Source organism: Vicugna pacos, chromosome 6 (genome assembly GCF_048564905.1).
Source record: "Vicugna pacos chromosome 6, VicPac4, whole genome shotgun sequence".
Taxonomy (NCBI): Eukaryota; Metazoa; Chordata; class Mammalia; order Artiodactyla; family Camelidae; genus Vicugna; species Vicugna pacos.
This window is the reverse complement of record NC_132992.1, coordinates 21,106,286-21,129,337: the sequence shown is the minus strand read 5'-3', so window position 1 is coordinate 21,129,337 and position 23,052 is coordinate 21,106,286. Positions and strand designations below refer to the sequence as shown.

The 23,052-nt window shown below is 42.7% G+C and overlaps 4 protein-coding genes across 9 annotated transcripts in view; 2 read left to right on the top strand and 2 right to left on the bottom strand.

Annotated features, from left to right (window-relative positions):
• Window positions 1-757: 757 nt before the first annotated feature.
• On the bottom strand, window positions 758-5,718 carry SERINC4 (serine incorporator 4). The gene is given in 13 exon segments (XM_015237211.3): window positions 758-787; window positions 789-972; window positions 1,162-1,315; window positions 1,458-1,503; window positions 1,939-2,011; window positions 2,405-2,531; window positions 2,635-2,730; window positions 2,908-3,119; window positions 3,374-3,467; window positions 3,594-3,673; window positions 4,140-4,318; window positions 4,492-4,671; window positions 5,146-5,718. Coding segments are annotated over 13 exon segments (1,557 nt in total). The 5' UTR covers window positions 5,248-5,718.
• Window positions 5,719-5,785: 67 nt separating this feature from the next.
• On the top strand, window positions 5,786-7,136 carry HYPK (huntingtin interacting protein K). 2 transcript variants are annotated; one of them, XM_031672846.2, is made up of 4 exons: window positions 5,791-6,022; window positions 6,360-6,415; window positions 6,777-6,828; window positions 6,974-7,136. In XM_031672846.2, the coding sequence occupies exons 1-4, from the start codon at window positions 5,861-5,863 to the stop codon at window positions 7,067-7,069; spliced, it is 366 nt and encodes a 121-aa protein (XP_031528706.1). In that variant the 5' UTR covers window positions 5,791-5,860; the 3' UTR covers window positions 7,070-7,136. The 2 variants fall into 2 exon arrangements, with proteins under 2 accessions (XP_031528707.1, XP_031528706.1); XM_031672847.2 differs by lacking the exons at window positions 6,360-6,415; window positions 6,974-7,136 and having other exon boundaries at window positions 5,786-6,022; window positions 6,777-6,836.
• A 1,283-nt stretch (window positions 7,137-8,419) lies between these two features.
• On the bottom strand, window positions 8,420-20,872 carry MFAP1 (microfibril associated protein 1). The gene is made up of 9 exons (XM_006201722.4): window positions 20,621-20,872; window positions 15,904-16,123; window positions 14,638-14,767; window positions 14,027-14,214; window positions 13,389-13,497; window positions 13,133-13,293; window positions 11,654-11,813; window positions 9,239-9,328; window positions 8,420-9,146 (listed from the first exon to the last, which is right to left on the bottom strand). The coding sequence occupies exons 1-9, from the start codon at window positions 20,697-20,699 to the stop codon at window positions 8,964-8,966; spliced, it is 1,320 nt and encodes a 439-aa protein (XP_006201784.1). The 5' UTR covers window positions 20,700-20,872; the 3' UTR covers window positions 8,420-8,963.
• The window catches only part of WDR76 (WD repeat domain 76), a 49,246-nt gene continuing 47,057 nt past the window's right edge, over window positions 20,864-23,052 (top strand). For 2 of the 5 annotated variants that reach the window (XM_072962569.1, XM_031672842.2), the window contains exons 1-2: window positions 20,864-21,034; window positions 22,537-22,637. Coding sequence is in view for 2 of the 5 variants with exons in the window: in XM_006201783.4 (XP_006201845.2) it covers window positions 22,883-22,942 (60 nt within the window). In the remaining 3 variants the exon portion in view is untranslated. Of the gene's footprint in view, window positions 21,035-22,536; window positions 22,638-22,827; window positions 22,943-23,052 lie in introns of those variants that run through there. The other 3 variants (XM_006201783.4, XM_031672841.2, XM_031672843.2) reach the window with 2 other exon arrangements.

The following is a 23,052-nucleotide window of genomic DNA, read 5'->3' as shown; positions in this document are numbered from 1 at the left end:
TTTCTGTGATTTCTGTCCCCGACTCAGACCTTGAACACCATCCTAAGGATGGAGTTGGGGTCCTAAGAAGGAGGGCTCCAAGACCTAAGTTTATGCCCCTCTTCCTCATTCTTCCTCAGTTTGTTTGCCTGCTTAAAAGTTGGCCCAGATCCTGCTGCTCACTGACTTCCCATGGTCAGCCAGTCTCAAGTGTTCACATTTCTCTTCTGTCATTCCTCATGGAATGAAGGTGGTTTTTGTCTTCCCATTTCCTTTTACCTCAAATAGGATTAAAACCTAGGGTAGTCTCTGCTCCTTTCTTCCTGTGTCCTGGTTTGTTCTAGGGTGTTCTAGGGTGCTGGGCTTCTTACATTCCTAGGGCTAAACTGCTTATTTTCCTTTTTATCTGCAAGGGCAGAGCCAAGTAAGTCTTAAGTCCCTGTTGGTCTTTCCCTGCCCCCATCTCCACCGTGAAAGCCAGGAAAGAGCTGGTGCCAGACTGTCTGCTGGGATCAGTAGTGGTTCCTAAGCTGCTGACTTGAGAGTCAGGCTGTTGAGCTGGGGTGAAGATGTAACGGTAGCTCCAGTGAGTCAGTTGCTCTGCCCAGGGCATTAGGGTGTGTATGGGCATGCTTTAAAATTCAGACATAGGACTGACTGCAGCCTCGAGGGAGGTAACTATCCATTGTGTCCTTGAGGTATTTGTTGGGCTGAAGAGCTCCCGAGAGGCAGGATTAGGGAGTACAGTTTCAAGGAAACCCCAGTTTGTTATAAGTACTTAAACTGGATATTTGTTATCTGGCGATACTGATGCGATGACAGTGTTGTATGAAGATAGGAGGCGGCTGGGGGTCCTGGGTAGGGGACCAACAGAGTGGTGCCAGGAGCAGCCCCAGATAGAGGAGTACACAGGCCCAGCATGAGGCAACCTTGACCCAGAAGGTAGCCCAGCTACCCATGGTGAAGGTCTTTTCCAGTTCTGCTTCCTCATAGCTGTGGAACCAAAGTCTCTGGTTAGAGAATCTGTAGGGCTGTAACTTTCAGACCTGTCCTACCTCCCCACCGAAGATTATGGTAGACCCATGTGTGTCTCCTGAGAACTCTTAGGACTGGCCTTGAACTGCTTTTTTCTTACAACAGCTAGGTTTTCAGAAGAGTATCTTAAGCCTACCTCCATCTTACCTGAACCAGTCGGTAAGGGTAACCATGACATAGAGTGATGCAAGGAAGAAGACGAAGTGGAAAGCAGAATAGCTGTAGGAAAGCTGCTGGGCTTGCACTGGAGGAGCTGGAGAGGTCTCTTGGTCAGCTAGCCTGGCAGTCCCACCTTTTTGCCCTGGAGAGAGGAAAGGACTGCTGGCAGTGCGGCTGAAACACCTCTTCCCTCCTCCCCCAGCTCCTTTTGTGAAGGCAATGGAGGGCTTTTTGCCACTCTGCAAAAATCTATACTTTCTCATGGATCCTTACTTGATACTCACCTTCTGGTTGTACGGTTTCAGGACAGCAGAAACAGAGTGAGGGCTTCTGTAAAATAAAAAGCAGCATGTTTTGGAATGACTTTAGAAAGAATGTCAGGGTAATAGTATAGGAAAGTCCCCTTCTTTGAAAAGATTGGACCAGTGTAAAAAGTGGAGGCACACCGGGGTTCAAATTCTAGCTCCAGCATAAACTGGCGATGGGAACTTTGGTAAGATGTTTAACCTTCTGTGCCTCAATTTCTCCATTTGTAAAATGGAGCAAATACCTACCTCACAGGGTTGTTGTGAGGATTAAATTAAATGAGATTATGTATGTAAAGTATCTAGCACAGTGCCTAGCACATTGTGGGTACTCAATAAAAGGTAATAGCAGCTAGAATCTGAGCATTCTGGGTGGAGGTTGATAGGATGCGTGTGTGTCTGTCTTTGGCTCTGTGTCAGGGGGGAGGGGTACTGGGGATATTGAGCTCTCCATCCTCACCTGGAACTCATACCTGTAAACCTTGATAATCCACAAGGGCCCAAATACCTCGGCCAGGTAGGAAGCCTCATTGCTGGAAAAGAAGAGACAGTTCTCAAGCTAGTCCAGTCGAAGAGCAGGAGGGGTTATCTTGAGGGCATTTACTGCCAGCTGGTCATATTGGTAACTCTTAGAAGGGTATTGTGCTCCAGGAGCCCCTTTCCCCCAAAGATTTAGAAGCCTTTTCATCTGAGGGCCCTAAAATCTTCGAACATTTTAAAATTCTCATTTCCCCTGCCCCCTTCATCTCATATAGATCATCTGACAAGTGCTATTCTTAGAAACTTTTTGTTCATGGAGAGCTTTCCTCACTCTTATCTTGCTCTAAAGTTTAAATAACCATGGTCCCAGACAATCTCCTGACCATCCCTCCCTGTCCTGTGCATCCTCCCTTCTCTCACACCTCCCCCCTGACGCCTTTACGCACCAAGCAAAAAGCACACAAGCATACATGATGCCAGCACTCAACATTGCCAGAGAAGTATCTGGTGTTTCGGGTTCCGTTTTACTAAGGCCAGGCAGGCACAGAGTGTGATTCTGTCCTTGAAGGATTACTGAGAAGGGGCAACAGAAGAGAAAGGTTGTAAGAACAAAGAGCTAGGTATTTGGCAGGAGCAAAAAAGGTTTTAGCATGGGGAATCCAGGTCCTTTCCTTACCACTCTCTGGAGGACGGCTGGACAGTGCAGAGAATGTCAGGTACATGATATAGCAGCTGATGATAGAGGCCTGTAGAAGGCCAGAGCGGGATTGCTCTGGGGAGAATGGGAATCATTAGTTTACAGGGTAGCAACTTCCTTCACTCATCCCACCTGCATTTCTGTCTCCCCATCTTTTGGGGAAGCAGAGAATTGACTGATACTAGGGAAGCTAATGAAATTTGCTATACTAAAGGCCCCCCAAATCTGGAATGTTGCAAGGCATGTACCCACTGAGGCGGATGCAGGGAGCGATGGAGATGACGGAGAGAAGGCCACAGAGACAAAGGTGCAGACTAAGCAGCATCTTGTTGAGCAGGCAGCCAGCTGGGTGTGTGTAGTGGTGGAACAGGAGCACAGCTCCTACACCTGCCATGCCATAGAATCCGAGGGTGGTCAGCAGCACAGCTAGGAACCAGCGGCAGTCTTGGGCTGCACCTGTTTGCCTAAGGGTGGGAGGTGGGCAGTGGCTTGGGGCTCCAACTTTTCTTTTTACCCATTACCAACTATTCCCCCTCTTCCAGAAGACTGGTGTGACATACCCATCCCACCTGGCCCACAGTTGTCACATTCCTGAACTGCTCGATACTGCTTAATGGGAAGCTCTGGGATCACTGACCTGTCATGCTTTTTCCACAACCCCACTGGATCTAGTAGTGTTAGCCTTCCCAGGAAGCCTTTTGGGTTATGTGCGCCTTACCAGTTCTTGTTCCAGGAATGGGCAAAGGCTGTAATAAGCACCAACTGCAGCAGGATGAATGTGAAGCCTCCACAGATGCCAATATAATGCCAGGCTGCAAGTGAGGCACCAGTGGGAAAATGTAGCTGATCATTGAATCCTGGTCCTCTTCCTACCCCTCTTTTTTTTCTTAGAAAGTCTTTTAGCTTATTCCTGCTGATCAGGATGAGATGGAAGGTACCTGGGAAGAGATGCTCATCAGGGATGCAGAAGGCAACAGCACAGAGACCTAGCAGGAACAGCAACTTGAGGAGCCAGAAGCTGGTTAGGAGGGAAAGAGAAAACCAGACTCAGAAGCAAAGACAAAGGAGAATGAACAGTGCTGACAGAGGAAGGCAAGGGAGAAAGCAGAACTATAAGAAAGGGGAGAGAAGAGACAACCAAGTATTGGCAGGGAGGAAACAGTCCTATGTGAGGGGCTGGAAACCGGCCCATTACAGCCTATTCCAAAGTCTCACTCTCAGATACCCATATAATAACAATGTTTTAGAGTTGATAAAGGGTTTGCATATAGTGACCCTACTGTTAAACCTTCATTTTAGTAACTAGAAGCTCCAAGAGGATAAGTGTGTGGCTCATGGTCACATAGTTAAGTATGGTAGAAGCAGGGACTTAAACCTGTTTTCTGTCTTTTTACAGTGCTATTACTTCATCTTGGAATTTCCTTTACTCAACTTATGTCTACTTCCCTCCCCACCCTTTCTCCACCCAAAGAGTACACACAAACCTATTATGCAGCTGTGCTCGCAGGCTTGTGGGGGAGTGGAGGTGGACCAGCAGCACAGCCTGCAGCAGGTGGAAGGTGGCAGTTCCTGCACATACTCGGTACACAGCCCCAGAGCCGCTGAGCACCGGGCAGTGAGACTGGCCAAACAGATGCGCACACAGCTCTGAGGGCATCTGGATCTGGAGGGAAGGTGCATGTGAGAAATGGCTGGGCAAGTCGTCATACAGAGAGGTACCTACTTCTCATGAATATGTCCACTCATTTGTCCTCTGCCTCCAATCTTAATCTCTTGTCTATCTCAAGGTTTCTCCTTTTATCCCTTTCCGCTGCAACCCAACCTTCTCCCACTTACCCCATGTGCCTTGCCCCAGACTCTTTCCACAACTGTCCTTGACAGCAGGAGACAGCAGACTGCTGAGGCCCCTACATGGAGAAGGATGTAGAACAGGCGGCTACAGGGAGACTCTGTGAGTGGGGGCCACCTAGAATGAAGGCAGCAGCAGGTACAGGGGACAGGCCCACAGCAGGACACCTGTGGATAAAGCAGACAGAGGGCAGCAAGGTGGAGATTTGCTGAGGAAAGGCTTACATTAATGTATGTGTGAGGTTAACCCATGAGGCTGAATTCCAAAATCTCCCCTTCCCTACTCTTCTCTGCTTTTATTCAGGAATTCTCAGACTGGTTCCAAGCTACTTAGGATTGCCTCCCACTGACATCAAGTAGAACTTTCATCATAAGAGCTTACCTACAGGCTTTAGCAGAACTTCCTAAAAGACTAAGTCACACCTGGCCTCTAACCTTTCCCTGGACCTGAACATCTGGTACTGGGAACGTGGGAGGAGAGGTTTAATGATCCGTGATCTTAGAGGCAAAGAAGCAGAAAGGCGTCAGGTGAAAGGAAGGCCTGTCATCTTTACCAGCTCCCCTGGGTTACCCTCCCAGCTTCAGCCACCATTTTCACATAGCTCTAGCTCTAGGGAGCTCTCTGCCCAAGCACCTTCTCACCTGATAGAAGGGAGGACTCACTATGACACTGCTGACTCCACTGCGTTGCTGTGCCAGGCGAAGAGGGGTGCCAGGGCCCGTGACCGCCTTTGCACCCACCATCCTTATTCCAGAGATTAGGCCCAGGTCCAACAGGTGGAAGGTAGATGAGAAAGTAGCTTTCTTTTGTCCTCAGCCCATTGGCCTGCTGGTGTGCTGGGGCTGGTCACCCAGTTTAAGGCAGAATGGGGCGGGACATCAGGAGAACACCGACCTCCCCGGATGTGGTAAATGCAAATGCCCCTGTGAAACAAGTTTCTCCCCAGGACCCCTGGCTCACTCAGGCTGTTCTCCCCAGATTAGGGAGCAGTTTGCATATCTGGCCTCCTTAGATTAGCATTCATAATTGGTTTAGGATTAGACATCGTCCATCTTGAACAGAGCTCCTTGAGCTGTGTGGGCGGGGCCTAGTTGAAGAGGGGGCAAGGTTGGGAATATCTGGAGTGGTGACGGGTTAGTTCTGGGACAGGGCCTGGCAGAAAACAACGCTGTACAAGCCCGGAAGGAAGTCTGAGAGGCAAACCGGTTTCCTTGCTGAAGCTTCTAGAGCCAGAGCAGTAAAGAAGGTGTGGCCCGGGGCCAGCCCCGCCTCCTCCTCTCGGCGGAAGTTGCGGGGCACTTACCGGAAGTCTTCCTGAGGCGGGGCCGGGTCGTGGGGAGGCTCAGCGAGATCGAGATGGCGACCGAGGGGGACGTGGAGCTGGAGTTGGAGACCGAGACCAGCGGCCCGGAGCGCCCTCCCGAGAAGCCGAGGAAGCATGACAGTGGTGCGGCGGACCTGGAGCGAGTCACCGACTACGCGGAGGAGAAGGAGATCCAGAGTTCCAATCTGGAGACGGTGAGGTTGGCCGAGAGCGTGCTAGGCGGGATGAGAGCAGAAAGGGCTGTGAGGCTGTAACTGGAAGCCCCGCTCTGCCAGGACGGGGTCCCGATCCCGACGGCGGGAGGAGGCAAGACGGAAACAACCGGCACTGGAGCCCGACTCTTGCGAAAAGGAGTTTGATAGAAATTGGGTTTAAAGTGGATCCCAGGTGCACGGAATTGAATTAAACGTAGGCCCTGATTACTGGTACACGCATCATCCTGAATACACACTTCATCCACTTGCTAATGGTATTTTAGATTATTGGGAATTGTGGGTAGCCGAGCAGTAACTAGAGCCGTGTTTCCCATAGGCAATGTCCGTGATAGGAGATAGACGGTCCCGTGAGCAGAAAGCCAAACAGGAGCGGTAAGTCTGCATGCAGCCAACACTACCAGCCCCTCTTTCCCCCAGAAAGAAAAGCCGCCTTTAGGCTTTTGTACCTTGTACTGTTCTTCAACGCTGTCACCAGTTCCTGCAGATCTAAGATTTGAAACTTTACTTTTTTGTTGGTGGAAGGAAAGCCTCTTGGGCAATACCTGCTGGCTGCTGTAAATATTCTGGGGAATGGAATGGGATGCTAGGTGAGGGAGTGGGAGTAGTTTTGCATTTTCAGTCAACAGTGTTTATGAAGAGTCATTTATTTATAAGGCACTGGTGGGAATGATCCTTTCTGGGAGTTCTGTGGTGGAGGTAGAGAAGGAGGACTGAAGTACTTGAATATTTGCAGGGAGAAGGAACTGGCAAAAGTCACCATCAAGAAAGAAGATCTGGAGCTGATAGTGAGTAGTAATGCCTAACTAGTGTATGGGTAGTGTGACATTACTTTGCTTAATTTGGGTTGTTTCCTGAAACAGTCAGCATGTTTTGCTGGCACATTAATCCCTGGGAGGAGGCTTAGGTAACATCATTGATCCTTTCCTGCAGATGACAGAGATGGAGATCTCCCGAGCAGCAGCAGAACGGAGCCTGAGGGAACACATGGGCAACGTGGTAGAGGCTCTTATTGCCCTAACTAACTGAAATGTGCTTTCTCAGGCCTACCCTCTGAATTAACTTATTTCAATAAAGATTTGTCTTTTTTTTTTTCCCTTGCAGTTTTGTCATTTTGGATCAAGTGCATTGTATGTTATATTGTATTTTATTATGGGAAACTTACATGTTGGAGTATAACCCTTAATGAACCTATGTGAATGATCATTATAGAAGAGTACATGATGTGCAGATGCTAAGTGGCAGGGCAGGCTCATTCATTTGACTAGTTCTCACAGTATTCAAGGTACATTTAGAGTCTCAGCAAAGTTTACTATGCCCTATGGCCTGTGTCTCTAGGGTAGCTTATGAATAGCAGAAAGGCCAGTATCTGCTTAGGAGCCACTGTGTATAGATGTAAATCACCAGTCATAAGCCACTTTAAGTTAGAATTTAGGTACTGAGGTGGGAATATGTTAAGTACAGAAGTTATCAAAAGTTAGCCCTTACACAGAATTTATGAAAGACTTTTACTTTAATTGATTCAATATTTTAATTCTGAACCACAACACTTAAGCCTTAGATTTCATTTCCTATCCTAGAGAGAATACCATTTTACCTTAAAAGTTGATCAACTTTGGCCAAGTCACCCTTTCTGAGCTTGTTTCCTCAACTGTAAAATGATACTTATCTGATAGGTTGTTTTAAGAATTGATGAGCAAGTGAATGTAAAACGCTTGGCCTAGTACTTGCCTCAGAGCAGACACTCAAATGGCACTACACTTTCCAAAAAGAATTTCAAGGTCTTATTCTCATTTTGGCAAGCTCTAGGATAATTTTTAAATTGTATCCCCCTCTGGCACATACAACAGTGACTTATATTCATCTTTGTGTTTATTACCTCATAATAATTATTTGCACTTGTATTTTTATTCTAGGACATTTAAGGATTTATGAGTGATTCTCCCAGTGGGGCGTTTAAAGGATGTGAAAGGACCTTGTCCTCTTTTATGCAATTGAGAAGCAGCCTTCCCACTGACTAAATGTCGTTCCTTGTAACCCCTAGGACTCCTAGGCTCTGCCACTTGCATGGTAGTTATGTAGTAAATGTTAAGTGGAAAAACTGTAACTCTACTAGTGACATCTAGCATGAAATCATTACATTAAAACTCTTGAGAGCACTGTGCCCTTTATATATGAACTGGGCAAGGAGAAGATACTGTAGGTACTTGAACTCATCTCATGGGTCCAGTTTTGTTTTATATACAGCTATAGTTTAGAGAGCAAGGACATGTATTTGCTCATGGAATAAATCTGGGTGCCATTTATATTAAGAGTCTGTGTAGCTGTGTTTGAGATCAAAGGGGATGATCAAAATGTGAAACATCTTTTGCCAGACAATTCTCTGCTATCTTTTATTTTGGTTAATGGGTACTTGTCAGGCTGTACATTTTATTTCCAGTATGCTAAAAAAAGCTCTTGGTGTATGAGTCTTATTTCTTGACACACATAAATGAATCAAAAAGTATGTTCACCTAGAAAAATTTACCCCCAAAATGCAAAACAGGTCTCAAAGAGCTTAGATTTCCTGTAAGGTAGAAGTAACACATTGTCCACTTACATGCCCATGTTTCTAACCCAAGCTAAGAGCTGGAAAAAGAAACTTGGAACAGTCCCAAGTGAATATGGGAAGCCAGAGCAGTGATGAAGTTGAAGATTTCTCAGAAATAGTTCTAAGTGGGGATCCTTTAATCCTACCCTGACTGCTTTTCTGTGGGTTTCTCAGCGTGAGTCCAAACCTCACAAAGCACCTTCAAAGACTGGGTTTGCCCAGTCTCACAAGTAGGTCCAGCAGAGGCCATGTAAATAATAGTAAAAGCAAATGAAGGACCAGATGCTGAGATTCCCTTGTGTCCCACAGTTGGAAGAATAAATAGTTGAACTCTTAAGTAGTTTTCCGCTTCTTGGCAGATGGCCGTTCAAATACATCTCGTACCCCAGCTGCCTTCTGTTTAAAGAACTTTGTGTTCTGGGCACTCTCTTGGCCCCATGCTGAGTCGAAGGAGGTGGTGTCTTGATCCACAAGGTGGGTGTATTTGGTACGACCAGAGCGTCCAAAGTTCTTGACCTGTGGGAAGGACAAATGATGAGTTATACCACCAAACATGTCTCCCTGCCCTCAATACATTACTTTTCTCATGACATTAAGGTACCCTATACCTGCATGACTTTGGGAAGAATGGTTTTGTTGAAATGATCCTCCAGGGTAGGTGCGCTGAAATCTCTCTTGTATACTTCTTCATCCTCATCCTGTAGAAAAGAGTCTTATTAATCTTGTGGTTTTATTCTCATATATTCAAACTACAAATTTATTAAACTCTACAACAAGGGATACAAAGAAAGCAGAGGGTATGGAACCAAGAGCTTACATCTAACTGAGGAAATGATACTCCTTTTTTCCTTTGTCTTTTTCCTGCCTAAGTGTAGACATTTCCTGGAGGTTGGCTATGTTTCCCTCTGCACTCAATATGTTCATTCACTCCCATGACTTCAACATCGTACAAGCCTCCCAAACCTCCAAACCTGATTCTTCTACTGCCTGATAGATGTATTAGCTTGGATATTCTGTTGGGATTTCAAACTCACATCTAAAGTGAAAATTATTTCCCTAACCTTTCCAAATCAGCCTCTTCCTGACTCTTCTATTAATGGGACCAACATTCTGTCAATTACTTAGATTCTCATTACCTCAGTTATCATAGTTTTTCCCTGTAATCAATCTTACACATTCCACTGGATTTATGTTTCTAAAACAACTCTCCTTACATGTCTATCCTGCTCAAAAACTTTCAATGGTTCTCATTAAATAAGCACAATTCCTTTGTGTAGTAGTCAAGGCCAAATACTATACAGACCTAAGCTACCTCTCCTTGCCTTCACAGTTGATAATTTCTGCCTCCATTCCTTCTGGTTCCTTTACCTGGAATGTCTTCCTACCACTGAATGTCAGAAAGTCTATATATCTTAAATGTCACCTCCTTGACCCATCATCCTTTTCAATCTTCTACCAAACATAACACCTCTCTCTTCAGAAGTCCCCTAGTACTTTCACTATTCCTCATGTTATAGTATATATTTGCCTTAGCTCCACTGTTCAATTGTAAACCTTCTGAGGGCAAGGATTATGTATCCTCTAGCCATGTTAAACAGTAGTACCCTTTACACAGTAAATGCTCAAAAGGTTTACTTGATGAACTATATAAAATAACTATAGAGAATAGTTTCAAATAAACATATCATTAAGACTATGTTACGATATAGATGATAAATGTATGTGCTGAAGGAATTAAAATAGTTCCATCTCGGTTAAGGAAAGCTTCATGGAAGAGATGAGTCCTTTAACCAAAAACACGTTTGGAGTACTCTTTTCCCTTCAGCTACAGAAAGGCCCAGTTGAAAGGTAGGACAATTACATAGTTTTCCTGACATCAACTTTTCTCCTTGTTAGAGCCTGAGACTACCTTATTTAATCTCAGAAGTCATTTCAATGTCACTCTTCTTGTCCAGAGGAGAAGAGTTGATACGAGTACGTACACCAAAAGACTTGCACATAAACCATTCCTATGTATCTTAGTCAGCAATGAACTGAAATGCTTAAGCGATATTTTATGACTCTGAGGTAGTACAAGAAATTTATAATCTCCAGTGACTCCATCTAGAAAACTACATGAGCTGGAAAACCATATAATAAGCAAACGTTTTCCACTGAGCAAACAGACACTGATTTTGGAAGGAGGGGAGTAGGGAATCCTCCACTGAAGTTTTAAATTTTTACTGGTATCTACAGTGAAAGGCAGGAATTTAGCTGCAGTTCAGGATATTTAAGTTTTGCTACAAAGCATCTGAAAAGGCTAGTCTGGTTTTTGATACAAAATCCTTTAACATCAGGAAATAATTTAACAAACGACATGCTATTAGAGTAATAAATGCAGTCAATTCTCTCATTCTCTTTCCTGCTATCTCTCTATTAAGGAATTATCCAAATACTTTGGAAGAAGTCCTTTTCACTTTACATAGGGTTAATAGACTGCTATTTTGATGCTGGTCTTTATATGAGGAACAAACATGATGGCATTACACATAATGGTTAGGTAATTAACCATTTTTTTGGTCAGTTAGACCTGGTCAATTTCTGTCCGCTCAGAATGAAGTCAATTAAACTTCTGTCACCCAAATATGAGTTAATGTAAACCTCTATGCAGTGCTTGGTTTTCTCATAACCAAAATTTCTCATTTAGCCATGAATAATGATATCCCAGTGATGTGAGGGAACTCAGTAGTCTAGTATCAGGATGGGTCACTCTATTTCAGCTCCTCGATTCTTCTGTTACATCATTTCCTCCTTCCAAGAGCTGGAGCCAAAAGAGAACACTTGCTGCTACTTCTAAAATCCTGCTGCAAATGCTTTTCTCTATTGGGTTTATATTCTTCAGAGACAAAAAGCAAATGAGAAAGTTGACCACTGCAAGTGGAAGTAATATTTCAGGACCAGTTTATACTTGAGGGAGAAAAAGTATTCAAAGCTTCTGAGTTATTCTTATTGCCCCATTTTCCCCTTCTCTTTTCAATTCTTACCATGAAGAAGGCACCCCGGTGATAATACTTCTGTAAGAACTTATATTTGCCCTTAACAGCTTTGTTGGTAATGACTTTGCCATTTGCCCGAAGCTCTGCTCGCCTTTCTTCCTCAGTCAGGTTTCGCATGCGTTCAATTTCTGCTTTCTCCTTCTCAAGCCTGTCCAGAGAACAAAACTTTATTAGGATCATTTCAGCTTCAGAAAGACCCAATTATCTGATTTGACAAAGTCCCACCTCCTTTCAAGCATTATTCATCTTCATCAAGTCTAGTCATTACCTGTTAGGAAAGGTCAGGAGCTCAATAAATAAAAAAGTGAAGAGGTCATGATGCTCACAAGACCGTGTTGCAAACTTCTAAAAGTTGATTCTAGCCTTTTTGAGGTTCAGACATACTGCTTGATTTTATAACATTACCTAATTCCCATTTTCTAAAAAGCCTTCTTAGTTTTAAAAAAACAAAACAAAACAAAAAACAGAATTTAAAATAACTCTGTGTAAGACTTTACTGGTATTCCTTTAGTAATGTGCTTACATGTCACAAACCAAGGATCACCATTATCAATTAGACTGAAGTGACTGTAACCTTTTTTTGGGTGGAGAGTCACAGATTCCTTTTCTTCAAAAAATGCAAAGATACACAAAATTTTTCATACAACGCTAAAGGGTGCATGGACTCCTCGAAGCCCAGGGTAAAAACTGAAGGTTAAAAACTGCAGACTAAGGACACGGTCTTCTATTGAGGGTTTCCCTTTGTAATCTGGGAATATCACCTCATTCCTAGTAATTTTTAGGAATGGGTGATGCAGCTCAGCAATGATTCTGCTCTAACATAGTGACTGTGGTAGATTATTTAAATGCCACAAATTCTCCCCCTCACAGTATGCATGCCCCTCTGCAGAAATGACATGTGAGCCTCAAAAGATCTTGCCAGCTTCCACCTTTGTCTTCTTGGAATGCTGCCCTGAGACCATTATGTAAGGAAACCAGTCTAGCCTACTGAAGCTGGAGAATGAGGCACCCTCGCTGACAGTCAGCATCAACTACCAGACTTATAAGTGAAGCCCAGTCAATCTTCCAGCTGGACACAACTGCGTAAGAGAACCTAGCTGAAAACAGCAGAGGAACTACACAGCCAACCTCCAAAACTGTGAGCAATAATCGTCTCAAGTCACTTAATCTGGGGTTGGGTTGTTACACAACAATAAATAACTGATTACAGCGAGTAACTTATATGTGTCTACCAGGAAACCAAAGAGTCAGCTGGCACTCTGTCATGGAGAAACACAGACAACATGTGTTTCTTTCCCCTCATTTTACTGTCACAAACCACATTCCAACTATGGGGAACTCACCCAGTTGCAAGGACCTGAAAGAAAGCTAGAACAGAACTCACAGTAGGTATGGAGCCTCAGAGCTCCCCTACTAGGAACCTGTCCCCCTGGCACTATTAGACTCCAGGCCCATCCTATTACTCACGCTTCACGATCTTCTCTGTCCCTCTTGATTCTCTTGAGCTCCCGAACTTTCCATGCCTCATATTCCTCCTCATCATTTTCATCATCAGTATTGAGCGCATCCAGTGCAGCCAGGGACCGCTTGTTCTCCTCCAGCTCTTTCTTGGTCTCCTCTTCCACAATCTGGACAGGGAGAACAATTCAACTGTTGGATTTCTCCTCAGACAGACCTCAACACTCGACTCCTTGTGCTCAGTCCTCACAGCCACCCCTAGTACCTTGAGCGTGTACTTGCGCCTTTCCTCAGCCATGCGTTTGGCCTCCTGCTCCAGCTCCTTCTGTTTCAATGCTTCTGCCTCCCGTTCTTGAACTGTTACTCGGTCCTTCCTGCAGTACAGAGGTCCTGTTAACTACCCGAAGCCCTTGGAGTGCAGCTCTTGGCTCCCCTAAGTCAAGTCCCAACCAAATCAGACAAAGCCAAACAATCTTTGGCTTTATTATTTCCAAAGAGCCAAAAATGGGAGTCAGCCCTGGTCTTCAGAGCATCAAAATTTCATTCATCTTTGAGAACGGCCTGAATAGCAAGAAACCTGCTGGACTGTGACTAGTAGGATTTCTAGCCATTAGGAAAGGAACAGGAATTTGCTTTACAAACTTAATTTTGTGTTTATAATATTAAGACCTCAGCAGGTATGTTTTCTTTAACTGGAAAGGGAGACGGGAAAATAAACTCAGGCTCCCTGCTAACACCAAGATATGCCTGAGCAAATAAATATTCTACCAAGTTGGGGCACTGAGCAGAAGACTTTTACTTAATGCTGACGTTTCAGAAGAGCAAAAGATAGAAAAGTGGCTTCTATCTCCAGCTTGGAAGGTAATAATGACGGGACTCAGGCCTGGCTTGTGAGATACTTACTTCCGAATGAAGACAGGCTTAAGGCGAGGCTCCATCTCATCTTCACTGTCTGTGTACTCTTCATACTCAGACTCTGATTCTGACTCCTCCCCAGAACGTCCCTCGTCTTCCACCTCCATGACTTCCATCTCTTCATTTTTTCTCTCCTGTGCTCGCTGACGCATCATGCCACGGCGCCGTTCTATTTCCTTCAAGTTATACGTCCAAGTCAGTCAGCCAAATGGTCTGTGCCTTAAGATGGCTTTTTATTTTTATCTCATCAAGCTTAACAAATTCTGATATGAGCAAATGAAACTTAGTACCATTCTACTTTCAATCTTATCCCCAACAAATAGGTAACATTAGATCAGATTTCTGCCAAAAGCAGGTATCTTGTGCCTTTAAGGCCTCCACAAATGAGCACCAGGCCCTAAGTTTTTCTCCTACCCAGAAAGGACTTCCCTTTCTTCTTTTCGTTTTTAAATTTTTTTGGGGGGAGGAGGAGGGAGTTAGGTTTACTTATTTACTTATTTTCAGAGGAAAGATTGGGGATTGAACCCAGGACCTTCTATATGCTAAGCATGTGCTCTACCACTTGAGCTATACCCTCCCCCTCCTTTTCTTTCCTATACCTCATCATCAATCTCTTCCTCTTCTTCTTCACTGCTATCTTCTCGTTCCATGCGCCAAGCATCCCCTTCTACTTCGGAGTCACTTTCTCCTACCACTTCAGGTTCCACTATTTTCCGATGTCGAGCCAGTCTGAAAAACAGAGTCTCCAAGTATAACACCAATGTCACAAAAAAGAAGGGCATCAACCACATTTCCTTAGTCACAGAGCACCTGGACACTATGTTTGCTCTTATTAATTCTGAAGTCTTGAGATGAGGAAACTGAGGGGCAGATTAAAAAAATTAACTCAAAGTATCAGAGAAGATAGTCAAGTTGGAACTAAAGCATTAAAAGTATGCTAAGGCATCCTGGGCACTGCAACAAACTCATATGGGTGCACTGGGATATATTTTACAGTGTGAGGTAGTTTCAACATTAGATCACACTACGTTTCCTTTCAATGGTATCATATCTTGGGCTGCTGTGATAAAAAGTAAGTACTGCATAACAGTCAATATGGAACAGGAAATGAGAGTGACAGTGCCAATCTGTCCCTAAGGTTTGAGAAGTTGTCAGAACCCATGAGGCACATAAACCCCACTAGTAAGTAACTGTGGTTATGTAAGAATGAAATAAAAATGTTTTTTCTTTTATGTGCATTATATATTTCAAATGGCTATGTTGTTACGACATAACTATTTATTAAATCATTTGGATCTAACTACTTAATAAAAGAAACACAACTGTTTGGGCCTAGAGGATCTGTGAAAAAATTCCTGAGACAATATGAACTGTGAAAGTTCAGGACCTATGACTTTCTCTGCAGGGTAATGTCTCCATCAATACGCAACATACAAAGTCCCTTACTGGGAGGCTCCCTTTCCAACATGAGACCATTCATCAGTCCTTTTTTCCTACTTCATCAGTGTCATTTCTCCTCGTTTAGCCTTCAGGATAAGTAAATGGATAAAATCAATTTCTCAAATTTTATGAGACATCTTTGTGCTAAAAAGACTCCTCAATAAACCAACCAATGGCCTGTGTTTTCTATTCCCTTACTGAGTTATCTTCGTAACCCTGCTGTGCCTCAGTTTCTTCACTTGTAAAATGGGGTAACAGTACCTACCTCATAAGTTTATTATGTGGATTACAAGATTTAGTAAATGTAATATGCCTGGAATAATACCTGGCACATAGTAAATATTATTCAAATATTAGCTTTATTGTTGTTCCTATTAATTAACCTTAGGGGTTCAGGTCCAGGGAAACATAACTCTAGTCACTACCTCTCTTCCACATCTTCACTGATACGGTTCTGCAAACGCCGCAGCCGAGGGTCGCTAGATGAATCCTCCTCCTGTTCCTCAGGCTCTGCTTCTTGTTCCTTGGCTTTCTTAATGAACTGAAACTCTTCATCCTCCTCATCTGAGGACTCCATTGGGGCATAGTCTGGCCTCTTTCCCGATACATAACGTTTTACCTTCACTTTTTCCATCGAAATCTCGCCTGGGTGAGAAAGATAACTTATTATGTTTCAGTAGTCTCTTTCCCAATGTCCTTCAACCCTTGGCCTTTGCAGACAGAGCCCTGTATTTCTGGTAAACAAGAGTCCAAGCAGGAGAAGATGAGCTGCTACCCAATCATCTATTCATATAATGGTGTTTTCCTACAAAGGCCAAGTCACGAGAAGGCATCTTGTGAATACCAACACTAATGAGGCCTAACTAGGGTACAATGAAGTGGAGGAAGGTGGACAGTTAAACAAGAGAAAAGGTTCCCCCGAAGAGGGAAACTACCTCCATCACAACGTCATGCTATTTCACCTCAACTAAAGGCTAAAGCAAATTATTTGTAACAGTGCCCAGCACACAGTAAGGGCGACTTCAGTGGGAATATAAAATTAAAATACTGATCAGCTATTCTTTCAGTTCCTTTGGACTTTTCCATGGCAGTCTTTATAATATATGACCAAATAACTCAATCTTCTAATTTTTATTTCTTCCTTCTTCTCTTTTAGCTTATGTGCTTATCAAACCTACAAGCATAGATTATCTGTCTCTTACAAATACCCACAATTTCAATGAGTAGAAAAATAGTGAAAAGTAACCAACATATTGTATATGATGAATATAAGCCTGATAACCAAACTAGACAGGTCAAGGGAAAGCTTTAGGTGGACTTCACTTATGAACATAGATACAAAAATATTACATAACATAACAGTAAATGTATTCAGGCAATGTAAAAACCAATAAAGAACCCCCTAAGCTATAGTGACATAATAGGATGTAGCCCAGGACTACAAGGATGGCTTAACCTTAGAAAATTAACAGGGAAAAAGTAATGTACTATTTAAAGTTTATATACTTAAAGTCACATCACTTAAAAATAGATAAGCAAACATTATACTTAATGATAAAATATTAGAAGCATTACTTTAAAGAACAGTGGGCATTGTTATGCTGTCCCTATCATACCCTCTAATCAACATTATATTATGGTTTTAATTAGTACAATAAGAAAAAGAGATAAAAGGTAAGGACTGAAAAGGAAAGAACTGCCATAATTTCCAGACTATATGATTATCTGTGTAGAAAATATAAGATAATCAACAGACAAGCTAAAAAAAATTCAGGAATAATGCTGGATAAAAACAACTGTAACTGTACACTGGACTACATATAATTAGAAAATACAGTTTAAAAATACCATTTACGGGGAGAGGGTATAGCTCAGTGGAAGAGTGCCTGCTTGGCATGCAAGAGGTCCTGGGTTCAATCTCCAGTACCTCCATTAAAAAATGAAATAAACCTAATTACCTCCCCCAACCAAATACTATTTACAATCACAACTAATCTATAGGACACCAAGGAATAAATTCAACACAAGATGTACAAGACCTTTAGGAAGAAAAATATATAATTGTATTGAAAGATATAAAAGATCAAAATAAATGTTGAGATACATCATGTTCAAGGATGAGACGATGGCAACCATGCCCAAGTTAATAAATGCAGGATCTATAATTTCAATACAATTCCATTAAAAGCTATCCACAGGCTGATTCTAAAATCATATGGAAGAACAGGGGGCCAAAAAGAGCCAAGAAAATTCTGAAGAACAAGGTGAGGCCAAAGACCTTAACAGACACCTCACCAAAGACATACAGATGGTAAATAAGCATGTGAAAAGATGCTCCACATTATATGCCATCAGGCAAGTGCAAATTAAAACAATGAGACACCACTACACACATATTAGAATGGCCAAAGTCTAGAGGTCTGATAATTCCAAATGCTGGTGAGGATGCGGAGCAACAGGAACTAACTCACTGCTAGTGGGAATGTAAAATGGCACGGCCACTTTGGAAGATAGTTTGGTGCTTTCTTACAAAACTAACCATACTCTTACCATATAATCTAGCAATCCCTCTCATTGGTATTTCCCCACAGGAGGCAAAAACTTTTGTCCACACGTTAACCTGCACAGTGATATTTACTGCAGCTTTATTCATAACTGCTAAAACTTGGAAGCAACCAAGATGTCCTTCACGAGGTGAATGGATAAACTGCAGTGCACCCAGACAACAGAATATTACTCAGTGCTAAAAAGAAATGAACTATCAAGCCATGAAAAGACATGGAGGAAGCTTAAAAGCATATTACTTAGTGAAAATACTGTGTATGATACTGTAATGATGGATATATGCTACTATATATTTGTCCAAATCCAGAGTATACAACACCAAGAGTGAACCTTAATGTAAACTTTGGGTGATAAAGAAGTGTCAATGTAGGTTCACCAATCATAACAAATATATCACTTTGGTGGGAGATGTTGATAATGGGGAGGCTATGCATGTGTAAAGGTAGGAGGTATATGGGGAATCTCTGTACCTTCCCCTCAATTTTGCTGTAAACCTAAAACTGCTCTAAAGTCTTAATGAAAAAAAAAAAGACAATTAAGATGAGGTGGGAGAGGTTTTCTGTATGAGATCAAAAGGTTTATTTAAATTTATAGTAACTAAAAAATATCTCTTTGATTCAGGGATACACAGAGATCAAGTAAACACAGAGTGCAGAGAAACAAACCTATTTGAACTTGGTATATTACAGAAGTGACATTAAAAAGCACTGGACAGTGGATGAGCTAGTCAAACAACGGAGTAGTAGGGATAATTGGCTAACCATAAGATAAATGGTAAAATTAGATCGCTGACACCACACACACACACACACACACACACACACACACACACACACAGAATTCAGATGGGTTAAAGACTCAAGTATGAAAAACATTTTCAACATCTACATCCGTATTGGTTTGTAGCTCCTTAACTTAAGAGTCTGTCTTGCACAATTGTGCATTCAATCCTATTCAGCATATGCAAACACCTAGATGATAGAAAATCTTTGTAATTTGAATAACTATGGTTTCAGTGTGGGGAAGGATTTCTTAAACAGTATACAAAACACCACAACTCATAAAAGATAAAAATGATTAATGTGTCAACACTAAAACTAAAAATGCCTGTGTAACAGAAGACTCCATAATTAAGACAAGCCAAAAAACCCTGGGAAATAAATATTAGATTTGGGATGTATAAAAACAAATCAAATAGAAAATGGGTAAATGACAGAAACAGGTAACTTACAGAAGAGAAAACCTACAATTTCGATTAACATACGAACAAGATGCCAGTGTCACTAGTAATCAGGGAAATAAAAATTAAAATAATGAGATATCACATCTAATGGATGTAAAATTACATTGGGCAAAATTTAAAAAATCTCCTAAAATCAAGTGTGTGAAGATATGGGGAAATAAAAATGCTCTTAGAATCCACTGTTAAGAGCAAATGGTAATAGGTAGTTAAGTTGATGATGAATTTCTAGGGAAATTATTACACAAATGCACTAAAGAGACACCTTTAAGAATGACAATTACAGCACTGTTTGTAACAGGAGAGAAAAGAAAACAACTAACTGTTCCTCAGCAGGGAATAAACTGTGATTTAATTATACAATGGAACTCATAAGCAGTTAAAATGAATGAATCAGATCTTCATGTATCCAAAGGATACTTCTCAAAAGCCTTGAGTTAAAAAAAAAAGGCAAGTTGTACAAGGATAGGTATTTTAAAAACAAAAAATTAAAAAATGGATATTGTTTTCCAAATTCTTTACTGAAAAAATTGACTTTAGTCTGACCTCTCCTCACCCCCAAACATGTACAATGTTCCTTCATCCATCTGCACTCATCGGAATCCTAATTATCCTTTAAAGACCAGCTTAAATGCAACTTATTCAGGAAGCTTTCCCTCATTAACCCAATCTGAAGATATTATTCCTTCTCTGCCCTCCAAAGCACTTGTTTTATATCACCTATGTGACAGGTACTACAGGTGTGAAAGACTATACACTTTCTTAGAATACGCTTTTTTTTTTTGGTTTGTCTCACATCTACTAGATTATGAGTTCCTTAAAACTAGTAGCACTGTCTTACACCACTTTGTATTCAATTTAACAAACACAGTTACTGCGTTGGTTGAAAGGCATAAAGATTTAGTAAGACAAGGTTCCTGCCTCAAGGAAGTTATGAGCTTATGATGAAGTAGAGGGAGCCAGATACGTAAATAATTATAGTAAGAGTTATCATAAACAGACTGCCATGGATAACCAAAGAGGGATCGTATCTCGCACAACGCCCTGCCAACAGCAGGCATTCACTATGTATCTATCAGTCTAACGAAGGTGGAGGCCAAGGCAAGAGGGTGCTTGTTGTAGCAGACAGCAGACATGCTCCAGGAATAAGATGGAAGTGGGGTTTTTCTCCCCCTAGGCAACGCGACTGGGTGCGAGTTTGATGGGGAACGTCGAATAAACAGAGGGCTGGGTCTTAAGGGTCGGTGGGGTTAGGGTGGTCGGCGTGGGGGGAGGTTTAGGGTATACCGGGGAAGGAAGAGGATAAGATCCGTCTGGAAGAGGGCTCAGCACTGTACCTTTCTCATTGCGAACCGGGACGGCCCCAGCCGTAGACTGAATGGGCGGTTGTTTCATGAGGGCGCTTGGGACCGACATGTTGATGGCAGTGGTGGTGACTCCCGAAACTTGACTAATTCCAAACAGTGAACAGCAACAATGTCAACGAACAGAAAAAACTCTTCACCGAGGGCCGCTGGTCACCACTGCGCGACTAATAGAAACACCACTTACGGCCGAGCTAGAAAAACCGGAAATAAACGCCCAGAGGATTGTGGGATTGTGGAGGACGTCTGGGCGTCTACCGCGAGAACGTCGAGTCTGCGCATGCTCTTAGGCTACCCTATGTCCTCAATCTCGCAGTATTTGGACGCGCCTTCTGGCGGGAAATTGCTCCCACCCGGCTTTGCTGTTGAGACCCTGCGGTGAGGAAGGTCTGGTTTAAAGGTTTCGCTCGTTAAATTGGTTTGAAGCCTAGGAAAATGGGATAGTGACAAATAAGAAGTCGAGGAGAGAGTAAAGGGCAGTTTGTCCAGACTGTTGAAAACTCAGAATTAGAATTTAGTCAGTAGAAATCCTGCGAGTAGCACCTGATTAGCTTAGCTGATGAGACTAAGTGGGTTGTAATGCAGGATTTTTTTTGTCAGGTGAAGTTAAGTGGTGGTAATTTAGGCCAGTGGCAAGAAAAAAAAAATCCCCTAATTGATTTAGAACAGCACGTGAAATCCTAACCCTCTTTTAGGCTTTCTAGTTCTTTCCGTTTCTGGAGACTGCCTATTAAAACATTCCCAGCAGGAATGTTTGTATATAAAAGTCAGTAAATAATTATTAAGCACTTAATGTGTTTACTGTGCTTAGCTCTAAGGAGAATGGAATATTGTTGAAAGGCTCGTGTTCTCCAGAAACTAGAATTTTATTTAGCAAGTCTACAAAGTTTTATAGAATCATAACAGAGTCAATCCCAATTTACGAGGTGGCTTGTGTAAGAAACTTAGGCTAATTGGAAGTCAGTTCAACTTTTTCTAAATTCATAGAAGAAAGGATTTGATAACCGCTGTGGTGGGGAGAGAAGGGCCAGCATGAGCAAAGTCTTGAAGTCCAGAAATATGGTATATATCAGACACAATGAAAAGTTTGATTTTATTAGTAATTTTTGAATCGAAGAGTCTGAAAGTTCCTGAAGGGCCTTGAAGGTGCTTTTAATAGAATAAGTTCTCAAATTATTTCACCTGTGTTCTCCAATTGGTCATAGGCTGGGAGGAGAAATAAAAATGGGCAAGTCTCAATCAAGAAACAGTGGAGGATCCAAGTAACCAACCAGGGGAGCAGCTTTGAGCTAGGAAGAAAGGACTGTAAAATTAGAGCAAATAGAAATTCATATTATAAAGTTACCAGCTCCACAACTGCTATCCAGAGGGAGTAAATCTGATGGGAAGGAAATTGTTTCTGCTCACAGACTCCCAGAGGATACGGGAAAAAAAGGTTTAATATGGCTATGACTATATTATCTCTTACAGATAAAATCTTAATATGAGATAAAATTATGAGAGAGAAATCTATTTATGGTGCTTTGTCATACAAAAATTATTCAGAACTTTCCCCCAGCCTTTGGGCTTCGTAAGGTCATCACTAGAATCTCAGTTAACTGGTGGGCGAAATTTAAATCCGTTTAGTTAGTTAACAGGTGGGTGAAATTTGAGTATACGTGCTGCCGCAGCGAGCACAACAGATGGGTGAAATTTGAACCAGCTTGTTACCAGCTCTTGAGGAAAAAAAAATAAAAATTCTTAGGAAGAAGATAATACGATAGTCATAGGGCGTAATTTTCTGGCGGGGGGTTACAAGGAACTAGGGGCGCAGGTAAAAGCTGTATATTGGTTTCGATTTCATTTCTTCTCTCTTACATGGCATCTAAGTTCGTCCCAATCTTTTCCAGGCTCACATTGCTAGGCAAGGTGGTTTTTCCTTAGCAGCAGCGCAAGTGTTTTTCAAAGTGAGATACTGGCAGGAGCAGCATCAAAATCATCGGGATCCAAGGTAAAAATGTCGATTCGGTCCCTTCGCTTCCCTAAAGAATTTGATTTTGGGGTTGAGGCTGGCAAGCTTGCCTTCTTAAGATGCGAACGTAACGCCCCGTCCGCCCCCACCCCCTACTGAGATCAGAGCCCGCCTGCGCCGCCCCGGGCCCCTCCCATCCCCGCGCATCCCCGCCTTTCCCCGCCTATCTCCACCTCCCCGCCGTAATCTTGGCGGGAAGACGCCAGCTGCTAAGCCGCGGGAAGATGTCTGGGTCGCGCGTGGCGGCTGAGAAAGTGGGCTCCAGACAGCGACTCCAGGTGAAGGTGAGAAAAGGCTTGTCGCTTTCGGTTGTGCTCCTGCCACAGTCTCCGTGGGGAATCTGTCGGGCACAGACTAAGGAGGACAGGAATACTTGGCACCCGCTACCTCCTTA

What these genes read in the sequence shown, in the direction of transcription:
- HYPK (XM_031672846.2), top strand. Translation starts at nt 5,861, where the DNA reads ATGGCGACCGAGGGGGACGTGGAGCTGGAGTTGGAGACCGAGACCAGC. An exon ending in CAGAAAGCCAAACAGGAGCG is followed by an intron (nt 6,416 to 6,776) that starts GTAAGTCTGCAT and finishes GAATATTTGCAG; the next exon opens with GGAGAAGGAACTGGCAAAAG. An exon ending in AAGAAGATCTGGAGCTGATA is followed by an intron (nt 6,829 to 6,973) that starts GTGAGTAGTAAT and finishes CCTTTCCTGCAG; the next exon opens with ATGACAGAGATGGAGATCTC.
- MFAP1 (XM_006201722.4), bottom strand. Translation starts at nt 20,699, where the DNA reads ATGTCGGTCCCAAGCGCCCTCATGAAACAACCGCCCATTCAGTCTACG. An exon ending in AGTGAAGATGTGGAAGAGAG is followed by an intron (nt 14,768 to 15,903) that starts GTAGTGACTAGA and finishes TCTGTTTTTCAG; the next exon opens with ACTGGCTCGACATCGGAAAA. An exon ending in TTCTTCCCAAAGTCATGCAG is followed by an intron (nt 9,147 to 9,238) that starts GTATAGGGTACC and finishes TCCTTCCCACAG; the next exon opens with GTCAAGAACTTTGGACGCTC.